The 14961-nt window shown below is 37.8% G+C and overlaps 1 protein-coding gene across 5 annotated transcripts in view; it reads right to left on the bottom strand.

Moving 5' to 3' along the window:
• Positions 1-14961, bottom strand: part of TLN2 (talin 2) — a 144394-nt gene that overhangs the window by 82518 nt on the left and 46915 nt on the right. For all 5 annotated transcript variants that reach the window (XM_052671576.1, XM_052671577.1, XM_052671574.1 and 2 more), the window contains exons 3-7: positions 6555-6725; positions 3857-3954; positions 3407-3536; positions 1856-2008; positions 840-982 (exon numbers count right to left, since the gene is read on the bottom strand). In XM_052671576.1, the coding sequence (XP_052527536.1) occupies positions 840-982; positions 1856-2008; positions 3407-3536; positions 3857-3954; positions 6555-6690 (660 nt within the window). In that variant the 5' untranslated portion in view covers positions 6691-6725. The remainder of the gene's footprint in view (positions 1-839; positions 983-1855; positions 2009-3406; positions 3537-3856; positions 3955-6554; positions 6726-14961) is intronic.

Here is a 14961-nt window from a genome sequence, read left to right as displayed (position 1 = left end):
CAGCAAGAGGTGAAGGGAAACAGCATTTTACTCCCCTTTATTTACAATTTATGGTCATAGAAGATGATGGATTATTCAGCTCCAGAATGGAATGCTCATTTATCAGTACAGAAAATGACAAGACAGTAACTATGAACACTGTTGTAGGTGCACATACTGAAAGAAGTATGTAATGAGCAAGAGAATAGTTCAGAGTGATAATCCTCTAAAATTCTTGAAAATTTAGTGGAGACTTCCAAGCAATATCATTTTTACAACTTGCCACAGAGTTGTAAAATGTAATTTAGAGCAATCTCACTTGAACTTGAACATTATACTTGCAAGTATAATGTCTGAACACACCCAATTAAATAAATAAAACCATTAACTTATTAAAAAAAAAACAGAACAAATTGTTTAAAACTTTACTGATATCAAACTGCACTGTAGCCAGCTGCACTGGTGTATGCACTTAGAAACCATCCTCTATAAAAAAACACTTAACTTTGCTAAGGTTTAAACATCTTCAACAGTTTGGGGAACCACCTGAGTGGGCTACCACTGTGATAAACGATACAGCCCACTTCAAGCAGGAAGCCACCTGCTGTGTGTTGTCTAGGCTGCAGACTGCAAAGAGCATGAGGAAGATGTTCTCTCATTGATAGGCAGAGAGTAAAAAGGTTTAAGAAGCAGAAGGCTGACTACAAGTTTGATATGATGTTCCATGTTATAAAGAATTTGAAGACCTATGCCCAAGAACTTAAAAGGCTGATGTAAACACAATGCATTATTGAATGTTTTAAGGAAACCAGGAGAAAGCACATCCCACACAGCTAGAACTTGTGGTTCACACAGCGTACCTGAACATAAAGCAAATTCAGTTGAACAGGATCTCTTGAATCTACGTTCTGGTCTGAATAAAAGAACTTCCGTCTCAACAGCAGTGTTTCGTTCTCGTCAACTCCTTGCTCTCTAAACGTTCGGCTATGATCCAGCCAATTTACTGCAACAGAATCAGGCACACACACCCTTTAATATGCCCTGTTGCCAGTGTTGATAGCTATTGTGAACATAATATGAAAATTGCCCTTTCCACTGGAGGGGGCATCCAGCAAATAAAATATTGCTTTTATTTATGTTTCTAGTCAGTGAAACGAGAATTTAATGAAAGAACACCATGCTGTGAAACTAGAATTTACCACAGTGCAAAACACCATGAATACCTTTGAAGAAATAACAGCAAAATCAATGTTTCAGTACTAAATTCAGACCTACAAATCTGCACAGTGCAATTATTTGAAAGCTCACCAACACATTTGTTCCACCAAAACCAATTCTTTGCTCACTTCACTTTTCCGTGAATACATTTTGAAACATCTCCCTCCCAGTAAAAGTTAATCTTAGTCCCCAGATGTTAAAACAAAGATCTTCTCACCACTTTGCATATAAAACAAGTCAAATATTGTCTTAGTCCTAACTGTATTTACACTTCATGAGTTTACTTTTAAAGACTTAACAACCTTAACATGGCTTTCAGGAGGCATCAATAGTTAGACATCCTACTAGAACGAAGGTGTGAAAAAGGCCAATATGAAAATAAAAATACTCCCTTCCCAACTAAATTCTAACCCCACAACCAAAAAGCAACAACAACAACTTCAAAAGTCAAAGTCTCAAAGGTAGAGGCAACAGTTTGTCTATTTAACTCAGTTTAAAAGTACAAAGCAGAAGAAGACATCATATATGAACAGATGCAATACAAGCAGGGATCAACTGCATCACACTGAAGAAGCCTAAATTGCATTCCTGTTGCATTTCTTGTCCTGTTCTGTGGAAAAACAGTAGTGCAAGAATCATCCTGGAGCACGCTACTCACAATCATCATCTGTATGAAGCTTTGCCTTCAATTTTTCCATTTTTCTTTCATCACGCAACAACGTTCTATCTTTCTTAAGTGTGCCTGTACTCTCTTCTTTCTTTTCTTCAACGCTCTCCTGGATTAAAGAATATTCCTCATAATTTGTTATTCCTGGAATTATAAATAAACCCAGTGTTTGTAACAAGAATTTAATACATTTTAGAATAGGTATTTTCCATACATCAAAACACTGGTGGTTCATTTTCAAGTCTAAGAAAGACACTATGGAGAAAATGCAAATCAGAGCACCCAGGCTATGGGGAACGGGATCTCAAAAATAACCTACAACTCCCACATTGACAGTTCTTCAATACCAGGCACTGTACATTATTTCTCTGTATCCTGCATTTGTCAATTTCAGAAAGATATCACTTCTGTTTATGTATTTGCAATATACTGTGAGAAACAGCCAGATTAAGAACATGAGAGAACATAAAACAAGTAAATTCCAGAAAGGAGACGCACCATGGTAAAATTCTTTTCACGGATGCCTACCATCATTTCCTGAGAACTGAGCAATTTCAGCTTGCCAACAATGTGCAGAAGCTAGAAGAGCAGACTGAGGAATAAACGTACATACATGTATATATATTTATTTTTTAATTAAAGATTTCTAGAACTCTTGACTTGTCCTGTGACTTCTACATTAAAATGAATTGAAAAAAATCAGTCCACAGCATACACATGAGCTGTGTTGCTCTGATTTCTGTTCCATTCACCTTTCTCCACTGTTTGGTAATGCACATTTCTGTTTAATATTTGCCTATTTGACTACATTGTGAAAATTACTCAGATTGCTTTTTAAAGTGAATTAATTGCATACACTGGAATTTAGCACAGGAACATTGTAAATAGATACATTTAGATTTAGCTTAATTCACTTTGCAGACAAATTATTCCCAATCAATTTAAAACCACTAATTCAAAATGAGAACTATGCAAGGACGTAACATGATTCAAACTGTTCTGTGCTGAATGCATATTTATGGTAATCTTTGAATAACTTTATCAAAATGTCTGCTTAGTTAAATGTAAAAGCAGACTATAACCAATAGAACATATTTTAGTCCAACTCCTTCTCTGGATAGTTCCCATATGCAGCTATGTAAGCACTACAGTACTGTGACCAAACTTAAGGTTAAGGTACTGTATTATAACTCAAGTATATTTCAGGATTAACAGCTTCTATGATATTAACATTGAGTTCAAATACAGTTCTATTTCTCTACTACCTAGAAGTAAGCTTATGTAAGAAGCTGCACATAACTCTACTGTCACAAAACCCCGCGTCCTCAAGTACCAAATAAATCAATGTTTAAGGACATAACTAATTCTCAACTGACTACCACAAGAAAAACTGGACAATAGCTTTGAAAAGGGTTTCGTAAATGTTAGCTGATAACAAATTTCAACAGCTTTTGAACATGCACGGATTTATATGTAGCATTTAACATGCCAAATGACAAATAAAAAAAGAAATTCCTGAATATGTAGGTTCCAGAATCTTACCTATCCTGCTGCAAATGGTAACAAGCAATTCACCAACAGTTTTGGAATCATCCACCATGACTGTCTTCACCGAACCATCCAACATACGTATTTTCTGAGGTCTCTGTTTCTTTTTGTACTCCAGTACATCCTAGGAAGTAAACAGTACAGTTTCTACGTGTTTATGGAAGCCACAACAAAAAAATCAGCTCAATAGAGTAGATATTTGAAGTATGATTTCTCAATTTTTTATGCACACGGTGCATCAACATCAGGAAAAGACTTAAAATTCTCCTACTCCTCTGAATGCTAAACATTTTTCTTGCTTGAAAAATCAGTCCACAGCATTCACATGAGCTGTGTTGCTCTGATTTCTGTTCCGCTCATCTTTCTCCACTGTTTGGTAATTGCTAAGTTGGGAAATAGATTATCTAAAAACATGCTGATCAAAGAAACAGACTTGTGCCATACCCCATTTCTCAGCATGTAATAATCCAGTGTTCTTCCAGCTTCCAGCCATATACCTTTACGAGGATCTTCATCCGACAAGAACAATCCATAGTCAGAGGCTGTGGAACAGAAGGGACAGCTTGTTGAAAAATGTCAAACTTAATACAAACGTAGTTTCAGTTAAGGCTATTCAGCTTCATACTTACACTTCAATTACATTTACCTCCCATTCTTAACAAATTTAAAAAGAGATATTTTTTGGTCCTTCAGAAAATATTTAGATTAGCAGCTGATATCAGAACAGAGCAGGTATAAGAGAAGACTTGAAAATAGCTTCACTAAGCAAGAGCATTTATTTCAATTGGACCATTTGTATTATATTTACAGCTAGGTCCCTCCAGCAAGACCTTTTCTGAATGGTCATAGAACCTTCTTACAGGGCCTATATCCTTGCAGATCCAAAAATAAAAACAGTTGGGATTTAATCACAGTATACTATTTTAAGCAACAATTCTATTTCCAAATATGATTTGTTTTAACCCATAACATATTGAATTTAGGATAAACTTCTAAATCTTTTTTGGTAAATGCTCCAGGTTTATGCACTGAAGAAGATGCAATGGTTTTAGACTCACATCCATAACAACCATCTCAGGATAAACCTGCAGTTATTATAAGCTAAGCATATTCCAAACCAATTTTTTTGGAATCACAAGTGAATGGTAGAATCCTAACAGCCACAGAAGGCCAAACTCAGGCTTAGGCATCGAAGTCTAAAGTTCAGGTATTCAAACTGAAGATCACGACTGCCAATTCCAGCTCTACTAATTATCTCTTCTTGATTAAAAAGACACATGAACATTATTCAATAAATCCATGGTCTCAAACAGCATAAGCTACTGTTCATCAGCTGAGATTGCTGTAGTTGTGGTCCTAACGTTTAAGCTAATGCCTGTTTTCACAAAAGCTGGCCAGCTGTGTGCACATTCTGTTCCAGCAGTGCAGGGATGGTGCCTAGTTTATTTTCAGCCATACAATCACACCCTCTGATCAGAATGTCAGGTAAAATATAGCCACAGTTTTCGGACAATGTCTCAACTTCAGTGTGATGTATAACAATAATTTACATATATTCAAGAGCTTAATTAATGAAGGAATAACTGAAAGATACCAAGTTTTGAAGAGCCCTGCTCGATAAGAAGAATTTTTCCTACACACCTTAATTAAAAACCCCACTGAAAAGCCAAGTGCTCCATACAGAGATTTTAGGGACACAAATTCAGCACAGAACCAGTTATATAAAATTTTAGAATCTTGTGCCTATAAATAGCTTCTGACCTTTACAAGCAGACAAAGTGCCTTATGCAAAGCACAGAATTAGCAAGGCAGCATAGACTGCTCTAATTTTCATTTCTGGGGAATGCACCTCAGTAATGAAATCGCAGTGGCTGTTTAGCTTGCACGTGAATAACATGGTCATCATCTCTGTCCCAGTGTGCATGCTTGCTGGAGGAGTGAAATGTGTACGGCTGACAATCAAACCACAGGATAACTCTTTCTGTTGTGAAGGTACAAGTTTGATCAGTCTGCACTGTACCACCATGAGTCTTCCTAACATGCAAAGAAACATTTTAACAGCCACAATGAAGAGGAAAGGATATGTTGTATCTATTCACTGCAACTTCAGAAAGGAGTTCTAGTTTGCAGCTGCACTACAAACATGTATGAAGAAAAAACCCTACCATACAACCTCAAGAGAATTCCTTGGCTTCTCTATGCAATTCGTGATATTAAGGGATATTTTTTACTGAGTTTCATCTGAATTAAAAAGCTGCTCAAAAGAATTGCCTTGAGAGATCAGTACAGAAAAATGCACGCACTATATCTGAAAAATTGATGCCCTAACAAGACTTCCTAAGGGCTCCTAAAATGGGTAAGCATAACAAAGTGAAACTGATATCATCTGTTACTAGCAAGTTGTTTCTAAAAGTTGAGATAAGGTTTTCAAAAAGCCTCAGAAATTAGAAAACTAAGCAAACTGTTTTGAAGATTACATTCTGATCGCATTATACGCAGTACAGAATCAAAGGATTCCAAACAATCCGGATTTCTGGACAACTTTGGCTACATTTAAGCCAGGCTTTTTTTTGCCTGAGTGAACAAAGTGCATTTTCATCTAATTTGATTTGAGTAATACGTACACAGTGTTCTGAATATTATTTTATTTAATGAGTTTCAAACATCTTCCTTTGCAGGCTTTGGAGATGAGCAGCCATGTTTGGTAATTCTACGTTGCCCTTCCTTTGCTGAAGTACAAGTCTACCTAAATTTTCCTAGAAAGCACAGCTTTAAACATTGCTTTAAAAAGATGCTACCACAACTGTCTTTCATTTGCCTGTCAGAGAACAGAGATTTGACAAGGCTGGTGGAAGTGTATACACAGAGAAAATGATCCTTCAGACAGACAATTAATGTGAAAAGTCAATGTTTCACAAAAAGGAAAAACAAAAAAAACACCCAATGTAGAAAAAGCTCTGTCTCACAGTGAGAAGGAAGAAAAAACCAAATACATTTTTATTAACTTAAAAATCTTTCCCTTTCATCCAGAGTCTTACTCAAACAAAAACACAAACCCTCCAACCTAAAAGATAAATGGAAAAAGAATAGGCTGTAAAAAAATTAAAACAAAAATCAGTCTGTTTATTTTTTAGGAACTCACCTTGCCCCATCTGAGCCTCTGGCACTCGTTCACGAATAACTCTACAGGCATCATACACTGCAGTGGATGGTTCAAACTGCATCGTCTTCACAACATTGCATTGGCGGACACAGATCTTCAAGGAAAGGGCTACCATGGTGTCAAGTCACTTGCAATTCCCTACTGAAGTGTCTGAAAGAGCAGTGATGCATTCATTATTGCTCAGAATTTCAACTTCATGTCTTAATGTTCTCAAACTTCTCATTTAAGAATTAAACGAGTTCACTGGAATGATACGTTCTCAAATACATTTCTACACGAACTCCTACTGGCATCATCAAGCTACAACTATCCCCCTGTCCCCCCAAACAGATATTTCTCTCGGCATACTGGAAATTCACTTTCAGAAAAGGTGTGTATCCATTCCTAAAGGTTAATATTTTGTTCAAGATATGTCAAAGTGCTGCACAAGAATAGAATTTACTGTTTACATTTACTGCTTTTCATCAGCAGAAGCCAATATTTACTATTAAGAGAAAAGCAACTCCATAATTTTTAATGAATTCATTTTTCAATCTTCAGTATGACATTTAATAACAAGCTCAAATCATTGGTCAATTTTTCAGATAACATGCTAATTTCAAATCAGAACTGTTATTTTTCCTTCTCCTTTTCAGATCCTGACACCTGGGGCAAGGGAAACAGGAAGGAGTAGGTTGCTTTCCAAAGACAAAGGCATTTTCAGATGCGAAAATCAACTGCCTCCCGTAAGGATGAAAATGACTTTTCTCTCAGCTCACCTTCTTGTTAGCACTTTAGATTAACTGGCAACCAACATCTCAGAGCAATCACATAAACAAAAGATTCACAAGTATGCAATACTGTGTGTTCTTTTCAAGTCTCTAGAAAATAAATCCATTAGATTTTTTTACCCAGTTGTGCAACTACCAAAAGCTTCAAGAAGTTATTTTTCATTTGAGTTCTATTTTAGAAACATCACTGAATTTGACAGCATTTGTCTACAGAAACAGGAAGCTACAGATGCTTTTTGCTCTGCTTCATTTTATAGATGGTCTGGGTTTTGTCTCAAGTGCCTTCCCTTGCTCTCATGACACTCCAAGCCACACTCCCATCACTGGACTTTCCGTAACTATCTCCAAGAACTCTACAGAGCTAAAGGCCTTTCTCACTTGCTGAAATGGGAAAGAACCACCATTCACATTTCAACAATGTTAAGAAAACAGAGCTCCAAAGCACTGAGCTTCTCCAAGGCACAAACAACAGATAAATCATTCTTTCCACTGATACCATTTAGGAGTCACTTTTGCTCTAAGATGTCATTCTCCACTATATTTCTGGAGCAGCCCATCCATCTGCATCTTGATAAGCAATATCATCCTATTTTTCTTCTTTTTTAATTAGTTTCAGAACCACTCAGTACCAGTACAAAATGCCAGACTGCATCAGATGCTAAGACTGTCCAACAAAGGGCTGAAGGAGAGAAATGTGCAAGAAGCAATGTGAAGTGCTTTCCAAATCCAAGAGTGCCTGACAAAAACCTGGATTTTGAGCCAATCATTCTAAGTGAAGGTCTGTAAATAAATGAAGATCTTTCCCTATTAATGCTTAAAACCCTCCAAAACAGTCCAAGACTTCAAGATTCAACCATTCAGAATAGTAGCAGCACAAAATAAATGCAGGAGAAAAAACTGCTCCCTCCTCTGCCTGCAGAGGAATTTAATGCAGCTCTCTCTGGACTTTCCCTCTCCTATTTGCTATTCTTCTTTAAAAGAGTAAGAGATATAAACTGACACAAATGAACAGAAGCTCACAAGAAATACAAAAAGCTCCCCTCTCCTCTGCTTTTTTTAATTGCACCCAAAGGTGAGGCTCATAAGCCACCTGTATTGCATCTCAAATCTTGAGCGGATATCTCGTTCAAATACTGCTCCTTAAAGAAGAAAGGACCAAAATGTATTGACAGTCTGGTCTCCTTCAAACTCAATGCTCCTGTTTTTAGATGTCCCAAAAGATACTTTATTATGAAAAGAATATGAAGGGACCCTATTGGCTTCTTCCAGCACTGTGTCCTCAAAAATCTAAGACAGGTTCTCATCTGTCACCTTCAGATTACCCTCAAGCTCTAAATATTCCCACCTGGTTTTCAGTAGGTGCCGAGACAGTTTCCATCTTCTGGCTAACAGCTCAAACAGGAGAGCTGCTTTTTCTAAAACAAAATCAAAAACCCCACCCTCCGTATTCCCTGATTCACACCACATTTAAATATTTCTCGGTGCAGGTAATGGACTCCCTCTTTTTCCTCCCCAATATTACTCACTTTCAGGAATAATGACCAAAAAAACCCTACAGGATTCTTTTGATTTAGGAATAAATGTTTTGCCTTGTATACACTGTACGCAGAGGAGCAGGCAATTTCTAAATCAGACCATGACTGATCTGTGCTTGCAAGGCTGGAGATAGAAATTTTAAGTTACGGACCTGACAGGACTGGGAGAGGTAATACAAGCTCCAAACTCAGTAAGTGAACCGTTCTAGCAGTATGTATTTGGAGTGTGAACACCAAGGCTTGGAGCTGAGTCCTCACACAGCCTGTGCTCTGGGAAGACCTGACCAAACAGGAGTATAACTAGTGGCTGAAACACGATAAGCAGGTGTCCTTGTGCCCAGAGATAGCTTGGACAGACCATGACAACAATCAAACCTATTTCAAGTGTAACAACAAATATATTGCTAAACAGTGAAAAGACCCACAAGTGAGGCAGTGTTAAAGTTCTTCAGAGAGCAGTAACAGGCTGTGGGGATGCCTGCCATTCCAGCTGCAGTTCAGCACTGGTAACTGCTATGACAGCCTGCTGCGTTCCAGCTCCAGAATTTAACAGCTGCCAACATTTCTGTTTGCACAATCACATTCACCCAATTCTGACACTTTTTTTTTTTTTCCTGCATTGGCCATCATATTTAAGTAGACTCATTTCCTTAGTTTTGACAGAACTGGGTTATGGAGTGATTATCTAACATACCTTGCCAGAGAATCCAATGCACTAGTCATCTTCAGCAGTGGAACAGGAGCACCAAGTGGCCAAAGGATAATCACCCTCACTGAGTCTCATTTGGGCCCCCAAGAGACCAGCAAGTCCCTAACTTGGGAGGATAAAACATGCAGCAGGCACCCATGCTACCATTTGCACTAAACTAAATTTTCAGCAAATGCTACTTCATCTTTCCCAAAAGCTTCTTCCTTGAAACAAGTTCATAAAATGCTGTTCTACTGATTCAGTGATCTGATAGAAAATAAGCCAGAAGGCATAAAGGTAACAAAGGATAGCAAGTCATAAGGCAACAAGTCAAACAAAAACAAATATAGTTGTTAAGTCTCCTTAAAATGCCTCCAAATTAACAAGAACAAAGTCAATGTCAAAACATACCCACTCTCTTCTTCTACTGGAAATGCATTTGAAATGCTTCTCCCTCGTGGTATCAAGTAACAAATACACAAATTCCACAGCATGTTCCCTGAGAAGCTAAATGGCAACTGAGTGCCCAGCTGTGCTGGACAGGGAAGGTGGCAGTGGCATTAAGACTACCCCATCAGCTGCTGTGCAAAGAAACAGAAGGGGAAGTGCAATTATCTCAAAAAGCATTTTACAAGGGCTCCCAAGAGACATGTAACCCAGGATAAAAGGCTGTGCCTATGAATATTGACAAGAAGTTTGCATTGTGTAATTCAAGTAAAAATCAACCATCATCAAGCTAAAAGCATACAATAAAACAGTTGTATGATGGCTTACAAGATACATGAGCAATTTACAAGAAATGAGATTTACAGGGGTAACCACTTAGCAAATACTGCATTCCCTGATCATCCACACAACTGCCTCGCTTCATTTGTATCATCCCTACTCCAGTGCCTGGGGTGTCTGGCAGTTGAGGAAATACATATATTTTGAGCTACACTGCTAAGCAAACAGAAAACACAGATCATTTATTTTCTTACTTATTAGTTTAATACTATCTCTGGTTAATGTTATGATGATATGAACACTCCTTTGCTTTCCATTTCCCACCCTTGCTAATGGAATGTTTTAAGTGAAGTGCAAGTCAAACTAGCTGCATTTCTTCAATAGGCAAATGTGGAACAACTAACATTGACATGTCAAATATGAACTACACCCATCAGCAAAGCTGCCACTGTCTGTGCTGTTGGTGAAAAACAAAGCTCTGCTATGATTTTCCAGCAATCTGTCTTCCTGTAGATGTTCCTTAACTCATTCATTTGAGCTTGACCAACACATATGTAGGTCATAAGACTCGCAATCTAAAAGCCTACATTTATATATATTACTATAGGCAAAGCTATGCATTTTTATAATAGAGTAACTTTCTAAGAAAATCCAGTGGGTCAGAAGTTCTCCATTCATCTTAATACCCTTGTCACTGCCTTGGCAGCACAAGGCACCAGAAATATAGGACGTGTTACTTTTCAACTGTTCATGACAGCTGAACATCTAATTCTACTGCAACATACCGAACATTTCTTCAGTGGGTTGGTACCTGTTAAGATCTTAAGCAAGAAGTACTCAAAACCACAAACCTTGTAATATTAACCATGTACCTTATTTCCAAAGTTACAAACATAAATCAAAGTGCCATCTTTCACAGTCAGTGGCGGGACCACAGGGCAGGCAGAAAGATGGTTGTGCAGGCGTTTAGATTAACAGAACTTTACTACAAACTCAATGATACTTTAACCAGTTTGGTCAATGCTACTGTTGTCATCTTTTGTACTTATCCTGCGAAAGGTCAGGCTCCACCAAACTGCTCTCAAAGGTACCGTTAATTTTCTTAGTACACTAGGCAGATTCTCTGTAGGATCACTGTATAGTACCTGTCTGATATACTGTGGTTGTGCCTTGCCATTCATAGAATTGCTCAGGTTGGAAAAAGACCTTTTAGATCACTGAGTCCAACCACGACCTAACCAAACTGCCCTAACAACCCTATGCTAAATCATGTCCCTGAGCACCACATCCAAACTGTTTTTAAACACATCCAGGGATGGTGACTCAGCCACCTCCCTGGGCAGCCTATTCCAGTGCTTAACAACCCTTTCTGTAAAGAAGTTTTTCTGATACCCAACCTAAACTTACCCTGTTGCAACTTAAGGCCATTTCCCCTCGTCCTGAGAAATGGGGGAAACGCATTCCCCTGAGAACACTGTAGAGAGGTGCTTCAGGAAGAATTATCACCTACATCCAAGCAACTTACATGTCTATGCTGAACTCAAAGTCCAATTAGTGTTTCACTGGTGAATTTAGAAGGGAGCAGTACACACTATTCTGGCAGCCAGAAATAAAAGAGTCCCAGTTCTCTTCAAATTATCTTAAAGATGAGAGGAACAACAGTAAACATTCACTTCTGTTCTATGAGTACAAAGGTATCAGCTTTAGAAGTGATCAAAAGTAGACAAAGTCTCAGGCACTGTACGCTGTCTGGGTTGGCTAGTCAGAGGTCTTTAAATAAGCAAACAAAATAACTACAGGTCTTCCTTCCATCACATAACATAAAGGTCACTTAATGCTATTCCACAGAACATTATTCTGTGCTTGTAAAACGTACATGGACAATTAAATGCAAGATCTTTTACACATTCCCTCCCCTAAAAAAAGACCCATTTAACCACAGGGCCTATATACACACACACACATCACGTCCTGATAAGCAAGCTTGCATTTAAATCCTTCAAGAATATCAGCAAACTCACAACACTTACGTGCAGTGTGCAATACTAAGTCTTAAAAATAGGTAACTTGAAAAACATTAAGCTAAAGGTGAACGAGGGCAAGCTTAGGAAGCTACTGTAAAAGTAGCCTTTAATTATTAGCAGGCACTGATCATGTTTGACTGAAACAAGCTCTAGTGTGGAAGTCCTTAGTCTCAAGAGTTAGAAGCCTTGACACAGCAGTCAACAACTAAATTCTTTAAAAAGGGCCTCCAGGCCTTTGTTCTTATTTGGCAAGAGCAGCACAGAAGAAAGCTGAAATAAGAGAGTATGAGTTTTCTGCAAGTCAGAAGAGGTGAAGCAGCATCCTTTTGCTAGGTTCCTCTATAAATGCAGTGCTTCCCCTTTAGGCATGAGATCTTTTAAGCCTCACCTGGTAGGACAGCAATGAAGATGCTCACAGATGCTACGAGTATAACTTACGCAGTACTGAGATATGTGCACTTATTTTTAAAGTGAGAAGGAAAAAACAAACAACAGCCTGCTTGAGGCACTAATCTACATTCGTAACAAGAGCCACAATTGTTTGAAGTCAGATACATGCTTAATTTTGAATATATTTCTGGGAATTTAAAAGCACATAAGTGAATTTAAAAGGACAGAATAAATTAAGATAATGATTATTTCTTTCTCTATGGAAGAATTAAAGCAATGCAAAATTGATTTTCCACGGCAGATTTAATTGTTTCAAGCATTCCACCCACATATTCTAAATCACACTGACAGTGGCAGTAGGTCGAACTACCAAGTGGGCTGCTAAATCCAGGCTTGCAGAATTCTGCATATTCAATCCACTTTCAAGCGATGAAATCCATGAAATTTTGAAGAAAGTTCTTAAGCCTTATGTCTGGTTGTGGTTTTGAACAGACTCACTTCAATGTTTTGTTTTATTGCATTTATTCTAAATCAAAGTTCTGGCTATATCTGCCACTTCTTGACGACCTCCCCAAAGTAGAATGTGATAAACCAACTTGTCAGAGTTGCTAATATAGTCATTAAGTGACACAGCCAGGATGTGACCTACTGGATTCATCTAAATATTATTCCACATTCCTTGATTCTTTTTCAAGTGGAATGAGGGCACTACTTGCCTTCAGAAGCAGCTGTGCTACATGGAAAACAAAAACTGAATCCTGTGATGGGCTGCATATGGAATAGTTCTCTGTTCTTGCTGATCTGAAATGCTGCACTTAAGAGACACTGAAGCTGCTTTCAGTAAATTTTGATTAATTTCTCCCAACAGTCAGTTAATACATTCTAAATAGATCACTAAAACAGCAAGTGAGGCAGAGGAAAAAAAAAACAGTAAGCACAAAATGTTATTTGGATGAATTAAGTGCTATCTAGTAATTAGTATTCCACATAATTAAGTAAGAACTCAGAAGAACTTGAAGGAAGACAGCGCGAAGGATGGCAGTTATGCTGCTAATTTCATCAAATGGGTCTTTAAAATACGTTTTTCTCCTTACAATATTTATTGGAGAACTCAACATTAAGCCAATTGCTACCTGAACCTAACTTATTAATAATTCATTTCTGTTTCTACCTTTGAAATGCCCTTGATTCCATTTCCTGTAATAATACTGAGGCAATCACAACATGAATCAATACACAATACCACCATTTCTGTACCAATAATGCTCATGTCACAGAGACAAAGTTTACAGATCAGTAAAAAACCACAACAAAATACTGTGAAGAGAGCAATGATAATCCAACATTCATCCTTCCCTACAAAACTAGTCATGTAGAATGGTGGTACTTCCATTCCATCTTGACAAGTCAACACCACAGCTGACACACCATCTATGAGCCAAGTCACGCAGTTCATAAAACACATCAAACTGAACAACAGTAGATCATGTCATCTCCTAACACATTCAAAAAGTTACCAGAGAAAGATTTTCCCAGTCTTGCAACCTCCATCACCCACTTCAAACTTACTGTGAATGCACTTCCCAACCACAGTTTGCACTACCTAGAATAGCAGAGGATTTTCAGATAGTACTGCAACAAGTTTGAATGAGCTTAGTGCACACTCTTTTCACTTCCTGATGCTACAAATGAATAGCAATGCTAGCTATGAAATGAATGACATACTAGCAAATGAATAGAGCATAGGAGGAAAGGAGATAAAGACAGTGTTTTTCTACTTTACATTTTCATGCTACCCCAGAGGCTGAAAACCAGCTGTAATTTTTTCTAACACCAGATTTCCGGCTGAAACATCAATTTTTTCTCTATCTTGATTACAAAACAATTCAGATTTAGGGGAAAAAAAAAGAAAAATAACACTACTCTTTCAACAGAAAACAAACAAAAAATGGAATGACTGAAAAAGAAAACGCCAATAAATACATAGAGACTCAGAAGGAAGAGTAACAGTAAAGAAACAAGGCCCATAAACTGTAGAGAGCAGAAGGCTCAGTTACTACCACAACAATGACATCAATGAAAACAGAAAAGGTGAGCAATGGCAGCACGCTTGCACTTACAAAATCAACATTCTTGAAGCATTCGTAAGATTACTGTACGCTAGCTAACTTCAATCTGGTAGATTTTCAGACTTGATAAGGCCATGTGTCACTGCAACAGGATACCATCCTTTTATATTTCAGCTCTAGTAGG

Source organism: Tympanuchus pallidicinctus, unplaced genomic scaffold (genome assembly GCF_026119805.1).
Source record: "Tympanuchus pallidicinctus isolate F22 unplaced genomic scaffold, pur_lepc_1.0 scaffold12, whole genome shotgun sequence".
Taxonomy (NCBI): Eukaryota; Metazoa; Chordata; class Aves; order Galliformes; family Phasianidae; genus Tympanuchus; species Tympanuchus pallidicinctus.
Note: the sequence above shows the minus strand (reverse complement) of the source record. Positions and strands in the feature narration are given on the sequence as shown.